General features: G+C 53.2%; 1 protein-coding gene across 3 annotated transcripts in view; it reads right to left on the bottom strand.

Moving 5' to 3' along the window:
• Positions 1-17759, bottom strand: part of SYNC (syncoilin, intermediate filament protein) — a 51871-nt gene extending 34112 nt beyond the window's left edge. For all 3 annotated transcript variants that reach the window (XM_033227263.1, XM_033227264.1, XM_033227260.1), the window contains exons 1-2: positions 17550-17759; positions 10219-10547 (exon numbers count right to left, since the gene is read on the bottom strand). In XM_033227263.1, the coding sequence (XP_033083154.1) occupies positions 10219-10334 (116 nt within the window). In that variant the 5' untranslated portion in view covers positions 10335-10547; positions 17550-17759. The remainder of the gene's footprint in view (positions 1-10218; positions 10548-17549) is intronic.
• Between the last annotated feature and the right edge of the window lie 953 nt (positions 17760-18712).

Raw genomic sequence — 18712 nt, 5'->3', positions numbered from 1 at the left:
AGTAATGATGTTAGCAATATTCTTGAGCCCCTACTGCATGCCAGATGCTAACTGTCTTTTTTTTTTTTTTTTTTTTTTTTGAGGCTGAGTCTTGCTCTGTCGCCCAGGCTGGAGTGCAGTGGCCAGATCTCAGCTCACGGCAAGCTCCGCCTCCCGGTTCCCGCCATTCTCCTGCCTCAGCCTCCAAGTAGCTGGGACTACAGGCGCCTCCACCCGCCGCGCTAGTTTTTTGTATTTTTAGTAGAGACGGGGTTTCACTGTGTTCGCCAGGATGGTCTCGATCTCCTGACCTTGTGATCCCCGTCTCGGCCTCCCAAAGTGCTGGATTACAGGCTTGAGCCACCGCGCCCGGCCTTTTTTTTTTTTTTGAGACAGAATCTCACTCTGTCCCAGGCTGAGTGCAGTGGCGTAATTTTGGCTCACTGCGCCTCCACCTCCCAGGTTCAAGCAATTCTTCTGCCTCAGCCTCCCAATTAGCTGGCATTACAGGCGCCACCACCATGGCTGCTAATTTTTTGTATTTTTATTTTTTTTTTTTTTTTTTTTTTTTTTTTTTTTTTTTTTTTTTTTTTTTTGAGACGGAGTCTCGCTCTGTCGCCCAGGCTGGAGTGCTGTGGCCGGATCTCGGCTCACTGCAAGCTCCGCCTCCCGGGTTCACGCCATTCTCCTGCCTCAGCCTCCCGAGCAGCTGGGACTACAGGCGCCCACACCTCGCCCGGCTAGTTTTTTGTATTTTTTTAGTAGAGACGGGGTTTTCACCGTGTTAGCAGGATGGTCTCGATCTCCTGACCTCGTGATCCACCCGACTCGGCCTCCCAAAGTCTGGGATTACAGGCTTGAGCCACCGCGCCCGGCCTGTATTTTTAATAGAGAGGAGATTGCACCATGTTGGCCAGGCTGGTCTCAGACTACTGACCTCAGGTGATCTGCCCGCCTGGGCCTCCCAAAGTGCTGGGATTGCAGGCTGGAGCTACTGAACCTGGGCTAGAAGGCATTTTATCTGCTTTAATGCAATACATCTTCAGAACAGCCCTATAACACGGGACCTGTAATAAAGCCCATTTACTGATGAGAAAACTGAGGCTTGGAGAGGTTATGCAACTTGGTTGACCAAAGTCACACAGAGAGGAAATGGTGGCACCCAAGATTCCATACACTGCCTCCACGAATAAATGATGTGTTATCCACATCATTGTCATTAACCTTGACTTCCAGAGACTTATAGTCTAGTGGGAATCTGGCAGCCTTTCCATCCTCAGACTTAGCCTCAAAGGGCCCAGGCATGGCCACAGACTTGTTTTGTGTCTGCAGGCAAATTAACCTCTCTGGTTCTGCTGCTTTTTTTTTTTTTTTTTTTTTTTTTGAGATGGAGTCTCACTCTGTTGCCCAGGCTGGAGTGCAGTGGTGCAATCTCAGCTCACTGCAAGCTCCACCTCCCAGGTTCACGCCATTCTCCTGCCTCAGCCTCCCGAGTAGCTGGGACTACAGGCACCCACCACCACACCTGGCTAATTTTTTGTATTTTTAGTATAGATGGGGTTTCACCGTGTTAGCCAGGATGGTCTCAATCTCCTGACCTTGTGATCCGTCCGCCTCGGCCTCCCAAAGTGCTGGGATTACAGACGTGGGCCACCGAGCCCAACCGCTTCTTCCTCTTCTTTTTTTTTTTTTTTTTGAGACAAAGTCTCACTCTGTCACCTGGGCTGGAGTGCAGAGGCTGGAGAGCAGTGGCTGGATCTCAGCCCACTGCAACCTCCGCCTCCCGGGTTCAAACAATTCTCCTGCCTGAGCCTCCCGAGTAGCTAGGACTACTGGCTCCTGCCACCACACTCGGCTAATTTTTGTATTTTTAGTAGAGACAGGGTTTCACCATGTTGGTCAGGTTGGTTACCTGAACTCCTGTCCTCAGGTGATCCACCGCCTCAGTCTCCCAAAGGGCTGGGATTACAGGCGTGAGCCACCGCGCCCGGCCCCCTGATTAGCTTAGGTGAGCGTTAAATGAGAAAATGTGCAGGAAACGCCCAGACCTTTGCCCAGTATACAAGAGACACTTGATAAGTGTTCTCTTTATTTCCTCCTTTCTCCCTGCCTTCTGGGACCGCTGTCTGGGAGCCATTGGGGCCTACCCGGTGCTGACCACCGGCCACCGCTTCAGAGGACTCTGCGTCCCTCCCCAGGTCGGGCAATGCCGAGCACTGCCTCCAGGGGGCGCCGCCACACCGACCCCGCGCCGCGGGGGTTGTCTTTTCCGCCGCGGCCGCGCGGGGCCGCCCGGGCCCTGAGTTTTCAGGACCGACGACGCGCAGACAGTGGGGAGGTCGGCTTCCCAGCTGAATCAAGGACGTCCTTTGGCACCGCAGTGATAATGAACACACAACAATAATAGCCGCAGATCCACCCACAGCGAGCTGCTGGAGTTCAAAGGACGCATGCGCGTGATGGGAGGCTGTGGAACTCAGGGAAGGAGCCAGACCTTAGACCCTGAGCTGGGTTCGAATCCAGAGCAGTCTCTCACATTTCCGCTTGGGCTTTTCTGAGCTTCTGCTTCCTTTGTTGTTTTTTTTGTTTGTTTGTTTTGTTTTTGTTTTTGTTTTGTTTTTGAGACGGAGTCTGGCTGTGTCGCCCAGGCTGGAGTGCAGTGGCGCGATCTCGGCTCACTGCAAGCTCCGCCTTTCGGGTTCATGGCATTCTCCCGCCTCAGCCTCCGAGTAGCTGGGACTACAGGCGCCCGCCACCACGCCCGGCTAATTTTTTGTATTTTTAGTAGAGACGGGGTTTCACCATGTTAGCCAAGATGGTCTCGATCTCCTGACCTCGTGATCCGCCCGCCTCGGCCTCCCAAAGTGCTGGGATTACAGGCTTGAGCCACCGCGCCCGGCCAGCTTCCTTTGTTTTAAAATGGGAAATGTATTACAGTTCTTGAGAGGAATAAATGAGCTCCTGGAGAGCTCTTTGAAGAGCAACTTAGGAGAAGCGCATGTACCGTAATTCCCTCTATCCTGTGAGGGAGCTCTGACTGAATTCCTTTATCGAATGAGAACGCTGGGGACCCTTTCCCAGGCTCACGGGACTTCATGGGTCTCTCTCTCCCCTAGCACAGCCCAGAGGCCAGTCCAGGAGCTCTTTCCCTAAACCCCCTCTTCGGAGCTTCCCCACTCCTCTCTGGAGTTGCCAGCACCTTCAGCTCCTTGGGCTCCTTTTGGCACTGCCCCTGTGTCCCCAGGTGCAGGCCCAAGCCAGCAGGCTTGCTCTGGCCAATCCCACTACATCCCTCAAACTGAAGCACCGCCCCCTCCTTGTTCTCCTTACCTCTTCCAAAACCCCATCCAGCCACCTTCTCCAGAAAAACCTTTCCCAGTGCCCTCTCCCAGGTCCACAGGCTCTACACATGCCACTCCCTGTATCTGGAACACCCTTTCCCCAAGCCCTAAAGCTTGTTATTCAGAGCACAGCTTAAATATCACTTCTTCCAGGACGCCCCCTCCCTGTGGTCCTATGGTCGCCTGAGTTTCTTTCTTCTGCATTTCGTTTTTTTTTTTTTTTTTTGAGAGGGAGTCTCCCTCTGTTGCCCAGGCTGGAGTGCAGTGGCGTGATCTCGGCTCACTGCAAGCTCTGCCTCCTGGGTTCACGCCGTTCTCCTGCCTCAGCCTACCAAGTAGCTGGGACTACAGGCACCCGCCACCACGCCCGGCTAATTTTTTTTTTTTCTTTTTTGTATTTTTAGTAGAGAAGGGGTTTCACCGTGTTAGCCAGGATTGCCTCGATCTCCCGACCTTGTAATCCGCCCTCCTTGGCCTCCCAAAGTGCTGGGATTACAGGCGTGAGACTGTTTTGTTTTGTTTTTGAGACGGAATTTTGCCCTCGTTGCCCAGGCGGGAGTGCAATGGTGCGATCTCGGCTCACCGAAACCTCTGTCTCTTCAAGCGATTCTCCTGCCTCAGCCTCCCCAGTAGCTGGAATTACAGGCATGCGCCACCACGCCCAGCTAATTTTGTATTTTTACTAGAGACAAGATTTCTCCATGTTGGTCAGGCTGGTCTTGAATTCCCCACCTCAAGTGATCCGCCTGCCTCGGCCTTCCAAAGTGCTGGGATTACAGGCGTGAGCCACACGCGCAGCCTTATTTTATTTTTTAAGATGGAGTCTCACTCTGTTGCCCAGGTTGGAGTGCAGTGGTGTGATCTCGGCTCACTGCAACCTCCACCTCCTGGGTTCAAGCAAATCTCTTGCCTCAGCCTTCTGAGTAGCTGGGAGGGACCACAAGTGTGTGCCACCATGCCTGGTTACTTTTTGTATTTTTACAAAACTACTATATTGGCCAGGCTGGTCACTATATTGATTTCACTATATTGGCCAGGCTGGTCTTGAACTCCTGACCTCAGGTGATCCACCCGACTCGGCCTCCCAAAATGTTGGGATTGTATGTGTGAGCCACGGTGCCCAGCAGGAATTTTTGTTTAGTGCCTAATCTCCCCTCATTACAAAGTGAAGCCCTCAAAAACAAGAACCGCATCAGTCCAGGGCCCTGCCCTGTGAATGTTCGCTAAATGTGTGTCTAATGAATAAGCAATTCCACCCAACTGGGTCCACATTCACTAAACCTTCTCAACAGCCTGGGCTCACAGGCACATACACAGAGTCAACACAGCCACGCACACATGCACACACATGCACAGAGTCACAAATGCTGCACAAATAAGCAACAGGCTCACACACAAAGCTAAATTCATTTGTGCTCACTACTCCTCTGTGTCCTAGGTCTCTTTTCTTTTGTGACTTAGGGTCCCTGAGAACAAGAGTGGTTTTTTTTTGCTTTTTTTAGACAGAATTTCACTCTTTCATTTTTGTTTTTCACACAGAGTCTCGCTCTGTCACCCAGGCTGGAGTGCAGTGGCACGATCTCGGCTCATTGCAACCACCACCTTCCAGGTTCAAGCGATTCTCTCGCCTCGGCCTCCCAAGTAGCTGGGATTATAGGCGCTTGCCACCACACCCGGCTGATTTTTGTATTTTTAGTAGAGATGGGGTTTCTCCATGTTGGCCAGGCTGGTCTCAAACTCCTGACCTCAGGTGATCCGCCTGCCTCGGCCTCCCAAAGTGCTGGGATTACAGGTGTGAGCCACCGCGCCCGGCCGAGTTTCGCTCTTTCACACAGGCTGGAGCGAAGCGGCATAATCTCGGCTCACTGCAACCTCTGCTTCCCAGGTTCAAGCGATTCTCCTGCCTCAGCCTCCTGAGTAGCTGGGATAACAGGTGCCCACCACCACACCTGGCTAATTTTTGTATTTTTAGTAGAGACAGGGTTTCCTCATGTTGGCCAGGCTAGTCTTGAACTCCTGACAGGTGATCCACCTGCTTCGGCTTCCCAAAGTGCTAGAATTTCAGGCATGAGCCACTGCACCTGGCAAGAGTTATGTTTCTTTTTTTCTTTCTTTCTTTCTTTTTTTTTTTTGAGACGGAGTCTTGCTCTGTCGCCCGGGCTGGAGTGCAATGGCCGGATCTCAGCTCACTGCAAGCTCCGCCTCCCGGGTTTACGCCATTCTCCTGTCTCAGCCTCCCGAGTAGCTGGGACTACAGGCGCCCGCCATCTCGCCCGGCTAATTTTTGTATATTTTAGTAGAGACGGGGTTTCACCGTGTTAGCCAGGATGGTCTCGATCTCCTGACCTTGTGATCCGCCCGTCTCGGCCTCCCAAAGTGCTGGGATTACAGGCTTGAGCCACCGCGCCCGGCTTTTTTTTTTTTTTGAGACGGAGTCTTGCTCTGTCGCCCGGGCTGGAGTGCAATGGCCGGATCTCAGCTCACTGCAAACTCTGCCTCCCGGGTTCACGCCATTCTCCTGCCTCAGCCTCTGGAGTAGCTGGGACTACAGGCGCCCGCTACCTCTCCCGGCTAGTTTTTTGTATTTTTAGTAGAGACGGGGTTTCACCGTGTTAGCCAGGATGGTCTCGATCTCCTGACCTCGTGATCCGCCCGCCTCGGCCTCCCAAAGTGCTGGGATTACAGGCTTGAGCCACCGTGCCCGGCCGTGTTTTTTTTTCCAAGACGGAGTTTCACTCTTTTGCCCAAGCTGGAGTGCAGTGGCACAATCTCAGCTCACTGCAAACTCTGTCTTCCGGTTTCAAGCGATTCTCCTGCCTCAGCCTCCTGAGTAGCTGGGATTACAGGTGCCCGCCACCATGCCCGGCTAACTTTTGTATTTTTTTTTTTTTTTTTTTGAGACGGAGTCTCGCTCTGTGGCCCAGGCTGGAGTGCAGTGGCCGATCTCAGCTCACTGCAAGCTCCGCCTCCCGGGTTTACACCATTGTTCTGCCTCAGCCTCGCGAGTAGCTAGGATTACAGGCGCCCGCCACCTCGCCCGGCTAGTTTTTTGTATTTGTTTTTTTTTTTTAGTAGAGACGGGGTTTCACCATGTTAGCCAGGATGATCTTGATCTGACCTCGTGATCCGCCCGTCTCAGCCTCCCAAAGTGCTGGGATTATAGGAATGAGCCACCGTGCCCAGCCTTTTTTTTTTTTTTTTGAGACAGAGTTTCACTCTTGTTGCCCAGGCTGGGGTGCAATGGCACAATCTCAACTCACTGCAACCTCCGCCTCCCAGGTTCAAGGGATTTTCCTGCCTCAGCCTCCTGAGTAGCTGGGATTACAGGCACGGGCCACCATGCCTGGCTAATTTTTAGTAGAGACGGAGTTTTTCCATGTTGGACAGGCTGGTCTCGAACTCCCAGCCTCAGGTAATCCGCCTGCTTCAGCCTCCCAAAGTGCTGGGATTACAGGCGTGAGCCACCGTGCCCAGCAAGAGTTGTGTTTTTTACCAGCCTAGGAGCCCCTAGGAGAGGGCAATTTGCTCCCATCAGACTGGGAATCCTAGGCGATTCCTGGGTTTGGGGACCTGGGCTCAGGAGTGTCTCCCTTACCAGCCCAGGAGCTCCTGCTTCTACTTCGGGCTTTGGAGCCCTTGGGCCATGCTAGATATGTTCACTAACTAGCCTTGGAGCCGCAAGAACACAATGGGCCTTCCTTGCTTCAGCCGGGTACTCCAGGAGCAGAGTTGAGCTAGATCTCCCCCAGCAGGCTGGTGGCTCCCACAGGCATGGCCGTGTCTCCCTGACCCCTCTCCACCCCTGCGACTGTCCACCGGCCTGATCCTTCTACCTTGATACAGCAGTTAGGCTGAGCTGGGCTGGGCTGCCCAGGTTATGGAAGCAGCAGCAAACCACACTGTGAGACTGGTCCTCTGGGATCCCCTAGGAAGTAGCAGGATCAGCGAGGCTGCAGCAGGGGTGACCTCGCCCGCCTCAATATGTTGGACAACTTATCCATATATCTAGTCACTCACCAAACCAGTCCAGAGTTCCTGGGCCTGGGCCTGCAGCGCTCTGTCTGTATTATGCAGTTAAATTGTCTCATCAATCCTGTGAGGTGGGTGTGATCACACCTCATTTACAGATGAGGAAACTGAGGCTCAGAGAACAGGAGTGACTCGCCCTAAGTCACAGAGCTGGGAAAAAGCTGGCTGGTTGCCTACTGCATCTCCTACCCAGGTTCAGGAAATGTTTAGGGATAGATTCCACAGGTAGAGAGAGGTGTGCGGCGGGATGCCCAGGTTTCTGGCTTGGGTGGCTTTCAGGAGAGTGCTGGCTCCTGAGACAGGGACTGCAAGAGGGTGGGAGTGCCTGTCAGGGAGCTGAGGAGCAGTGGGGAGGCGTAGGTTGCCAAGCAGCCAACCAGGGCAGGCAAGAGGTGGGTCTGGAACCCAGGCTTCCCCATTCCCAGCAGGAGCGTCCCCTGCCTACTCCCCACCCAGCTCTTGGCACTGGAGTCCTGGGTTCAAGTCCCATTCTCCATTTGACCCCATCTGAAAAGCATGGGCACAGACCCTGTGAGGTCAACACCTGGGATTCCTGCTCCTTTAAGCCTTTCCCAGTGGAGGGTGTGGCCCTGGCTGCAGGTGAGCGCTGTTGCCACATCAGCTGAGTGAGCCCTGCCCTGTCCCCTCCCCCAGCTCCGGAGGGAGGCCCTAGAGGCCCCAGAGGACGGTGGGAAGTGGGTGGGGAGAAAAGGCGGAGCCTACTTTGCTGGAGGGAAGGGGGCGGCCCTGGGGTGACTGAAGACACCTGAGTGTTGAGAACACCTGACTGTGCTAGCCTCCGTGTGTCTGTGAGGGTGTCTGTGAATGTTCCAGAGTGCACAGGAGTATGTACAAAATAAACATGCACTTTGACTGTGAGGATATAAGGTTATATGCGAGACTGCATGAATATCTCGAATACCTCTTTCGTGTGCCTTTCTGTGTGGCTGTCCCTGGGTGTGCAGGAGTAACTATGAATGTGTTTGTGTGTCTCCAGGGTGCCTTTGTGTAGCCAATGTGTGTGTGACCCTCTGAGTAAGTCTCAGAATAAACCTGAGCTTTTGGCCGGGCACGGTGGCTCAAGCCTGTAATCCCAGCACTTTGGGAGGCCAAGACGGGCGGATCACGAGGTCAGGAGATCGAGGCCATCCTGGCTAACACGGTGAAACCCCATCTCTACTAAAAAATACAAAAAACTAGCCGGGCGAGGTGGCGGGCGCCTGTAGTCCCAGCTACTCTGGAGGTTGAGGCAGGAGAATGGCGTGAACCCGGGAGGCGGAGCTTGCAGTGAGCTGAGATCCAGCCACTGCACACCAGCCCCGGGCGACAGAGTGAGACTCCGTCTCAGAAAAAACAAAAACAAAAAAACCCTGAGCTTTTGTGAGTACACATCTAGAAGTGCCCCTCCAAATGGCCCCAGGCTGATGGAGGCATAAAGCCTGCCCCATCCTTTAGAAAAGCCCAGCCCCTGTGCCCTGTCTCCCTTCCTGGTGACTCGCCACCCCCCCGCACCTGCCCCCAACCTCCAGAGCCTCCTGCCTTAAAGAGCAGTCCCTCTCTTGCCCAGCTTGTCCTCTCAACACTCAAAGGAAGTCTCAGTCCCGTCCTCTAGGTGGACTTCTGTGACCAGGGAAGGGGGATCTAGCATTATTTGCTAGGCATCTTCTATTGTCCCCCCATTTGACAGATGATGACACACAGCCCAAAGCAATGCAGTGACCTGCTGCAGGTGGGCACCTGTGTTTGATTCCATGACTCTTTTTTTTTTTTTTTTTTGAGACAGGGTCACGCTCTGTCACCTAGGCTGGAGTGCAGTGGTGCAGTGTTGGCTCATGCAGCCTCAGCCTCCTGGGATCAAGTGATCCTCCTGCCTCAGTCTCCCATGTAGCTGGGACCACATGTGTGCACCACCACACCCAGCTAATTTTATTTTTTTGTAGAGACAGGGTCTCACATTGTTGTCTAGGCTGGTCTCAAACTTCTGGGCTCAAGTGATCCTCCCGCCTCAGCCTCCCAAACTCCTGGGATTACAGGTGTGAGCCACAGCGCCTGGCAATTCCATGACTCTTAAAGCCCCTGGTAGGATCCCTGGCCATGTCCAGCCCCATCAGTGTCCCCAGCTCAGGGACTTTGAACTTTGGAAAGAGAAAGGAAACTGACATTTAGTGAGCCCCTCAGCCGCTTGCTTGGCCTTTCCCATGTTGTCATTTAATTCCCTTCAGGCTTGCTCAGAGAGGGAGGCAGCTTGCCTAGGGTCACATGGTCAGAAAGTAGCCGAGCTAGGAATTGAACCCACGTCTTTCTGGCTCTGGAGCTCATGCTATTAGGTGTGGGGGGAGGTTGGGGATGGGCTGGTCCAGGGCTGACTGACCTCTAGTTGCAGAGAGAAAAGAGGAAAGTGTGACGAGACATGGGTGGAAATGCAGAGAAGGCTGAGGTGACACAGTCTCATGTGAGCCTCTTCAGCAGCCCCAGCAGGACTTCCTGTTCTAACCAGAATCCAGCTACCCGTCCATTGCCCCTCTACCCTAGACAGAGGGGGCTGGGTTGGGGAAAAACGTGACTAAATCAGCCCAGGCTTGAACAGCCTCTCTACTGGCTAGTCGCAAGTGTTTGGAATTCCACCACTCCAGTGACCTTTGTCCCCTTTCAGTCTTCTTTCAGAACCACAGGCTCCCGGGATGTGTCTAGTCTCCAGCCCCGCCTGGAGAAGTCTGGCTAGAGCAGGGGGCACCAGATTGATGGAAGTCCTGGATGCTCTTCTGGAATAAGGGTGGAGGCAGTGGCGAAGGGACAGGGTGCCAGCAGGGAGTGGTAAGGGCAGGCCTCTGGGAGGCAGATCACAGCAAAACCAGGTCTTGAATCTTACCTTTGGACTTCAGGTCCAGGGTTCTTGTTACCATATGTAGCTTCCACTGGATACCAGGGCTGACTTTGGCTGGTGGAAGAGGCCAGAGAAGCAAGGATGTGAGAGCCAGAGTTCATTTGGCTCTTCTGGGTGACAAGGACCAAAGAAATGCTCACCCAAGGGCTTCAGGAGACAGGGCCTTGTTGTGAGGATGTTTGGAGGCAGGCAGGGATGGTGCCCCTCACCTCCAAGCCTCAGGGAGTCTTCATGGATGTTCACAAAACAGAATAGCTCTACCAATCTGGATGTCTCCTCTTTGCCTCGGCTGCAGGCGCCTGATGCTCCTGAATCTGAGGATTAGCGGTCACAGAGACTGTCACGCTGAGACGTTGCTTCTGTCCTTCCTGCACATCTTGCCTGACCAGAGTCCTTGCTGCCCTCGGCTCCTGCTGCCTCATGGTCCTACCCACAGCCTTCCCTGGATACTCCCCTCCCTCCTCCCTGACAGAGGATCTACTGTTGGGGAGGAGGATCTACTGTTGGGGAAGAGGACCCAGTGGATCTGATTCTTAGGGGGCAGCTTCAAGCCAGACCATGTCATGGGCCACTGGCCAGCTGAGAGAGGGCCAGGCCCTAGGTCGGGCCCACCTCTAATCTAGTTAGTGGCAGGCCAGTTGGGTCACCTGGCGACCTAAGAAATCCTAGAAAGGATGGTGGGCAAGGCAGGCACTTAGAGCAGAAACCACTCCCTTGAATCCAGACCCCGATTTCAGCCATTTCCGTGAAGTATCTTTTGGTATCTTTGCCCCTATGCCCAACACAAGGCTGGCAGAGTTAAGCGTCAGTGACTGTGTTCGTTAACAACCAGGTGAGTGAAGTCTGCCAAGGAGCCCTGAGGCTCTCTTGAAGGTCAAGGCCGTGTAGTGGGGCCTGGACTCCAGTGTCCTTGTCCAGGGCTCTCCAGGATCACCATCATCCTGAATCTTCCTGCCTCCAGGCCTGTGGGCTTGGGTCCCTCACGTGGGTCTGCCTCTCTGTGCCCTGGAGATGCCAGGGCACTGGAGTTCTCTGGTGCCACTCTTGCCATGCCAAACTCTGGGGTGTAAACACACAGCCTCTCTCTGCTTGCAGGTCTGACTATACTATACATCCCTGACCCTGGATCTCACAGCCTCTCTGCCTTGCTCCCTCACTGCCTGGGTGTCCTTCTGTTTCTGGCCTTTATGGGTGACCCTGCCTGACCCCCCGACCCATGCCAGGCCTCAGGGGTGGGGTGGGTGGTGGAAGGAGGGTGCACAGTGCAACTCTTGTGCAGGGGATCAGGGTGGGGCCAGTCCCTGCTCTGTGTTCCAGCCTGGCTTGAGTTCTGGCAGGCCAGAGGGTGAGCTGCTGCTCGCTGCTCTGCCCACGGCATCATTTCAACATCCGTTCTGCTGAATGGGTCTGGAGATGCTATGGAAGCTGCCCAAGAAAGCCCTTGGCTGGGCTCTCCTGCCAGGTTATTACTGATCCCTTTGCCTCTGGCTCCTCCATCTCTCAGCCTGTGCCCTGGGCCATGACAATGACAAGGATGTGACTGGTATGGCTATGGCCGGCCATACCAGCATGTGAACACAATGCTGGTTCAGGGCTGCAGTTCAAAATGCTTCATCTGGGAACTGAGGTTAATACCAATGAGGCTTGATGAGGGAGGTGGGGAAGCAGCGTGGGGACAGGGCTAGCTGAAGGGACCAGACGGAGTGAGGGGATGGGGACCTAGTGAGGGGATGGGGCTGAGTGAGGGGATTGGGGCTGAGTGAGAGGATGGGGACTCAGTCAGGAGATGGGGACCTAGTGAGGGGATGGGCCTGAGTGAGTGGATGGGGCTGAGTGAGGGGATGGGGCTGAGTGAGGGGATGGGGACTAGTGAGGGGATGGGGCTGAGTGAGGGGATGGGGCTGAATGAGGGGATGGGGCTGAGTGAGGGGATGGGGCTGAGTGAGGGGTGGGCTGAGTGAGGAGTTGGAGGTTCAGTGCAGCGTTGCGGGCTGAGTGAAGAGATGGGGCTCAGTGAGGCGATGGGGGTTCAGTGCGGAGTTGGAAGCTCAGTGAGGGGATGGGGCTCAGTGAGGGGACAGGGGTTTGGTGAGGAGATGGAGGCTCAGTGAGGGGATGGGGCTCAGTGAGGGGATGGGGCTCAGTGAGGGGATAGGGCTCAGTGAGGGGATGGGGCTCAGTGAGGGGATAGGGGTTTGGTGAGGAGATGGAGGCTCAGTGAGGGGACGGGGCTCAGTGAGGGGATGGGGCTCAGTGAGGGATTGGGGCTCAGTGAGGAGAGAGACTCAGTGAGGGGATGGAGCTCAGTGAAAGCTTGAATTAGAGAAGGGGTAGAGAAGCCTCTGGAACTCATTACCCTAAAGATCTCTTCCTACCCCAGCTCTGGTGCTGGAGCCTACCCTGGTCTATATTCAGCTTGGCCCAAGAGGGACATGGCTGTGCACCTTGGTATAAGTGACCTGTATCTGGGACCAAGACAGGCAACACCAAACAGTCCTGAGTGGCAAACTGCGAGACTTTAGGGGTTAGAGGACCAGGACTGGGAGGGAGCCACGGAAACCAGTGAGAGGGAGGCCTGGTCTTGGGTCCTGGAGGGCAAGGAACCTCTTATTTCCCAAAAGGTTCCTCCCACCTCTAGGGTCCTGTAGACTGGAGGCAGCTTTCAGAGAGGCATTTGGAATGCTGGAACAGAGGTGGCCCTATCCTGGTTCTTGGGACGCCCCTTCCCCCCTCATCACTAAGCCTCCATCTCTTTTTTTTTTTTTTTTGAGACAGTCTCGCTGTGTCACCCAGGCTGGAGTGCAGTGGCATGATCTCGGCTCACAGCAACCTCTGCCTCCCTGGTTCAAGCGATTCTCCTGTCTCAGCCTCTGGAGTAGCTGGGACTACAGGCAAGTGCCACCACACCTGGCAAATATATATATATATTTTTGTACTTTAGTACAGACAGAGTTTCCCCATGTTGGCCAGGCTGGTCTCTAACTCCTGGCCTCAAGTGATCCACCCGCCTCAGCCTCCCAAAGTGCTGGGATTACAGGGGTGATCCACCGCACCCAGCCAGCCCCCATCTCTTTTTACTAATAACCTCCCCTTGATTGAGCCCACCCTCTACCATAGAGTCCCCACTCTCTCTGTCTCTGTCCTCTTACTGAGCCAAGGCGCCCCTCGAAGAACCCTCAGACCAGAACTGAGACTGTCTTTCAGCTGAAATGTTCAGGCACTGCTCTATCTCACCTTCAGTGAGGGCTGTCTACACTCGTCCCAGAAATTCTGACTGGGCTAAGGCCTTATTGCCCAAAGAACTCACTGCTCATTTGCATTCATTTACGTCTGATCGTTTTAACATTCAAATACCCAAGCCTGGACTGGTGAGGAATGGCTGCACATATGCATGCTATTTGTATATTCCCTTTTAGTGAGAAAATGCTCAAACCCTCTTCCCTCCCCAGCTCCCCAAGGTCACCCTGCTTAGAGTCTGAGTTGAGGAGATCCTTGGTTGGGCTCTGCAGAGAAAGTACAACAGTGCACAATGTTTCATGGGAGCTAGTTTGTGTTCAGAACCCAGAAGTGCACTGAGAACATGGTAGCTACGCAGCATATGTGTGCTACCACTACTCATTCCTGTATTAACGGCAGACAAGATTAACTGATCATGGCACTCTCTCCCTCTAACCCAGAACCATTTTAGGGGCATCAATTGGCATGTGAGATTAAATCTATTCGTCTCCCCTGATTAGTCCAACCATTTCCTTTCCAGACAGGGAAACTGAGGCCCAGAGAAGCTGCAGAAAATACCGATCATATCCACCATCAATGCCACTTTCCGCCTGGAAACATATGGGCCATTCCTTGGTGGATGGAGGAGGGCAGTTCTTTTTTTTTTTTTTTTTTGAGACGGAGTCTCGCTCTGTCCGCCCAGGCTGGAGTGCAGTGGCCGGATCTCAGCTCACTGCAAGCTCCGCCTCCCGGGTTCACGCCATTCTCCTGCCTCAGCCTCCCGAGTAGCTGGGACTACAGGCGCCCCCCCACGTCGCCCGGCTAGTTTTTTGTATTTTTAGTAGAGAGGGGTTTCACCTGTTACCAGGATGGTCTCGATCTCCTGACCCGTGATCCGCCCTCTCGGCCTCCAAAGTGCTGGATTACAGGCTTGAGCCACCGCGCCCGGCCAGGAGGAGGGCAGTTCTACTCGGTGTAATAAATCTCCTGTGTCAGCACAGTGGCTCATGCCTATAATCCCAGCGAGGTGGGAGGACTGCTTGAGGCCAGGAGTTCAAGGCCACAGTGAGCTATGATCTCATCACTGCACTTCTGCTTGGGTCACAGAGTGAGACACCCCTCTCAAATAAGAAGAAAGAAAGAGAGAAACAGAAAAAGAAAGAGAGAGAGATAAAGAGAAAAAGAGAGAAAGAGAAAGAAAGCAAGGAAAGGAGAGAGAGAATGGAAGGAATGCAAGGGAAGGGAAGGAGGAAGGAAGGAAGGAAAGAAGAAAGGAAGGAAGGAAGGAAAGAAGGAAGGAGAAAGGAAAGGAAGGGAAGGAAGGGAAGAAAGGGAAGAAAAAAAGAAATAAATAAAATTTCTCCTAGGCTAGATGTGGTGGCTCATGCCTGTAATACCAGCACTTTAGGAGGCCAAGGTGGGTGGATTGTTTGAGCTGAGGAGTTCTAGACTAGCCTGGGCAACATGGTGTAACCTCATTTCTACAAAAGATACAAAAATTAGCTGGGCATGATGGCAGGTGTATGTAGTCCCAGCTAGCCAGGAGGCTGAACTTGGGAGGTTAAGGCTGCAGTGAGCCGTGCATGACACTGCACTCCAGCCTGGGTGACAAAACGAGGCCCTGTCTCAAATATATACATAAAAGAAAGAAAGAGAGAGAGAGAGAGAGAGAGGAGAGAAGGAAGGAAGGAAGGAGGAAGGAAGGAAGGAAGAGGAAGGAAGGAGGGAGAGAGAAAGGAAGGAAGGAGGAAGGAGGAAGGAAGGAAGGAAGGAACGGAAAGAGAGGAGGAGGGAAGGAAGGAAGGAAGGAAGGAAGGAGGAAAGGAAAAGGAAAGAGAAAGAAAGAAAGAAGGAAAGAAAGAAAGAGAAAGAGGAAAGAAGAAAAGAAAGAAAGAAAGAAAAGAAAGAAAGAAAAAGAAGTAGAAATAAATCACAAAAAGGTACTTCTGGATGGAATTAGAGGTGACTTTTATTTATGACTTTGTGTTTGTCTGTAATCCCAGCTACTCAGGAGGATGAGGCAGGAGAATTGCTTGAACCTGGGAGGCGAACGTTGCTGTAAACCAAGACTGCACCACTGCACTCTAGCCTGGGCGACAGAGCAAGATTCTGTCTCAAAAAAAAAAAAAAAAATTGTCCCAAGATCACACAGCAAGGGTGATAAGGCTGTGACATCAGCCACATTGCATACAATTTAAACCAGTTAAAAGTTAATATCAGGAGCTGGGTATGGTGACCTCTGCCTGTAATCTCAACTACTGATGAGGCTGATGCAGGAGGATCACTTGAGCCCAAGAGTTTGAGTCCAGCCTGGGCAACATAGCAAGACCCCATCTCTAAAATAAATAAATGAATTATAAATAAAATTACAGGCCGGACGCGGTGGCTCAAGCCTGTAATCCCAGCACTTTGGGAGGCCGAGACGGGCGGATCACGAGGTCAGGAGATCGAGACCATCCTGGCTAACATGGTGAAACCCGTCTCTACTAAAAATACAAAAAACTAGCCGGGAGAGGTGGCGGGCGCCTGTAGTCCCAGCTACTCGGGAGGCTGAGGCAGGAGAATGGCGTGAACCCGGGAGGCGGAGCTTGCAGTGAGCCGAGGTTGCGCCACTGCACTCCAGTCTGGGCGACAGAGCGAGACTCCGCCTCAAAAAAAAAAAAAATAAATAAATAAATAAATAAATAAATAAATAAATAAATAAATAAAATTACAATGGGGAGGCCAGGCGTGGTGGCCCACAGATGTAATCCCAGCACTTTGGGAGGCCAAGGCGAGCGGATCACCTGAGATTGGGAGTTCGAGACCAGCCTGACCAACATGGAGAAACCCCGTCTCTACTAAAAAAAAAAAAAAGAAAAAGAAAAAGAAAATACAAAATTAGCTGGCATGGTGGCGCATGCCTGTAATCCCAGCTGTTTAGAAGGCTGAGGCAGGATAATCACTTGAACTAGGGAGGCGGAGGTTGTAGTGAGCCGAGATTGTGCCATTGCACTGGGCAACAAGAGCAAAACTCCGTCTCAAAAAAAAAAAAAAAAAGGAAAGCAAAATTAACTGCGTGTGGTGGTACACACCTGTAATCCCAGCTACTTGTGAGGCTGAGGCAGGAGAATCACTTGAACCTGGGAGGCAGAGGTTGCAGTGAGCTGAAATCACGCTCCAGCCTGGAGCAAAACTCCATCTCAGAAAGAAAAAAAAAAAAAAGCCCAGGTGCGGTGGCTCATGCCTGTAATTCCAGCACTTTGGGAGGCCGAGGCAGGTGGATCACGAAGTCAAGAGTTCAAGACCAGCCTGGCCAAGGTGGTGAAAACCCATCTCTACTAAAAATACAAAAATTAGCCTGGCGTGGTGGCAGGCTCCTGTAATCCTAGCTACTCGGGAGGCCGAGGCAGAGAATTGCTTGAACCTTGAACCCGGGAGGCAGAGGTTGCAGTGAGCCAAGATCACACCACTGCACTCCAGTCTAGGTGACAGAGTGAGACTCCGTCTAAAAGAAAAAAAAGTTACTATTGGGGCTAGTCTGGCCTAGAGAAGAACAGTGATTTGCATGCTCTCATGTATGATGTATGTGCAATATCCCATCCTGTGGGGAGTGAAGTGACTTGCCCAACGTCACACTGTATGTTGTGTGAAAAACCAGCCTGGGCCCCAGAGAAGGCTGCTTTGCAGCCTGGGAAGAGGTGACAGGCCCTGGCATGATCTGCCCTGCCCTCTCCAGGACCTGAATGCCCCTCTCCACTCAGGACAATGGGAACGCCTCCTGCCAAAGCCACTGCTATTCCTCTCAGCGGGGAGGAGTGAGGAGACAATGAAAGAGGCTGTGGAATGAGGGGTGTGGGGGACTCCAAACGGAGCCAGCAACAAATGGGCAGGGCATGGAGTGGGGCGATGGCCCTCTCTCCACTGGGACTTTGAGAAGGGGCCATTTTAGCAGGAGGATGGGCCCAGTCTGCCTACTAGTATGCATGAGCCTCCGGGCAACTTCATTCACTGTCTCCACACATCACTCCCTCCTGTGTGCCCAGAGCATAGGATGGGGACACCAATGCACCAGCACGCCAAATCTGTGTGACCTCATGCAAGCCACTTAGTCTCCTCACCTGTCAATTGGAGGTAATCGGCCCTACTTCCCAGGGCTGTTCGGAGCATTTAAGGCAATCACAGAAGTGAAGGACCCCAGCTGGAGTGGGCGAGGCAGTCCAGCAAAGGCTGGTTGTTACAGTGACAGAGGCGCTCCTCTCCCAGCCTGCCCCACACAGCTGGCAATGGTGGGGACTGGCCAGGAGAGCTTGTCGGGGAGGAGCCCTCTTCCTTCCTGCCCCTTCCAACTGGGTATCAAGATCTGAGACCAGATGTGTTGGTAAGTGACTCAGCGCTTTCCTGCCTGGAAACTCCTCCCTGTTTGTCTCACCAGGCTGGGCCAGGGAGGGTGAGACAGCAGACTGGGGGTGGGAGTGGCTGGTTCTGAAAAACCTCAGGGGAGTCATGGGGGCAGGAAGGGAGAAGGAAGGAGGAATGAGAATAGTGTGCCTTGGCCTGCAAGATGGGGATGGGATGAAGGAAGTGGGACACTTCCAAGACTGTCAAGGAAGAGCTAGGTTGAGGGTGTCCTTGTCTGTCTAGTCAACCTAAAATGACCAGGTGGGAGGAGGAAAGCTCACCCCTTCCTCCTCCCACCTGCATACATCCTAGCCCCAGTATTTCCGGGTCAGCCCAAACCCATTTGTCCTGCCCTCCTGGGCCACGTACCCACATGATGCTCCCTTCCTTCCCTTTCCTCTCCTCTTCCCAGCCAACCACCTCCACTTCCCCATCTCCCACTCCACTGGACCTGTTACTAACTCCTCGGTGTCCACGCTCTGTGGAAGGTTGTCCTCTATTGCCTAATCCCTCACTCTGACAGCTGAATCTGTCAGGGACAGTAAGCATGGTTGACCTGGTCCTTCTGGACCTTCTTGGAGCTTCTTTTTTTTGAGATGGAGTCTCTCTCTGTCACCCAGGTTGGAGTGCAATTGTGTGATCTCAGCTCACTGCAACCTCCGCCACCCAGGTTCAAGTGATTCTCCTGCTTCAGCCTCCCAAGTAGCTGGGATTACAGGTACGTGTCACCATGGCTGGCTAATTCTTGAATTTTTAGTAGAGATGGGGTTTCACCATGTTGTCCAGGCTGGTCTTGAACTCCTGACCTCAGGTGATCTGCCTGCCTCGGCCTCCCAAAGTGCTGGGATTATAGACCCGAGTCACCACGCCTGGCATCTTCTTG

Source organism: Trachypithecus francoisi, unplaced genomic scaffold, assembly GCF_009764315.1.
Source record: "Trachypithecus francoisi isolate TF-2019V2 unplaced genomic scaffold, Tfra_2.0 Lachesis_group12, whole genome shotgun sequence".
Lineage (NCBI taxonomy): Eukaryota > Metazoa > Chordata > Mammalia > Primates > Cercopithecidae > Trachypithecus > Trachypithecus francoisi.
This window is presented reverse-complemented; position numbering and strand designations above follow the sequence as displayed.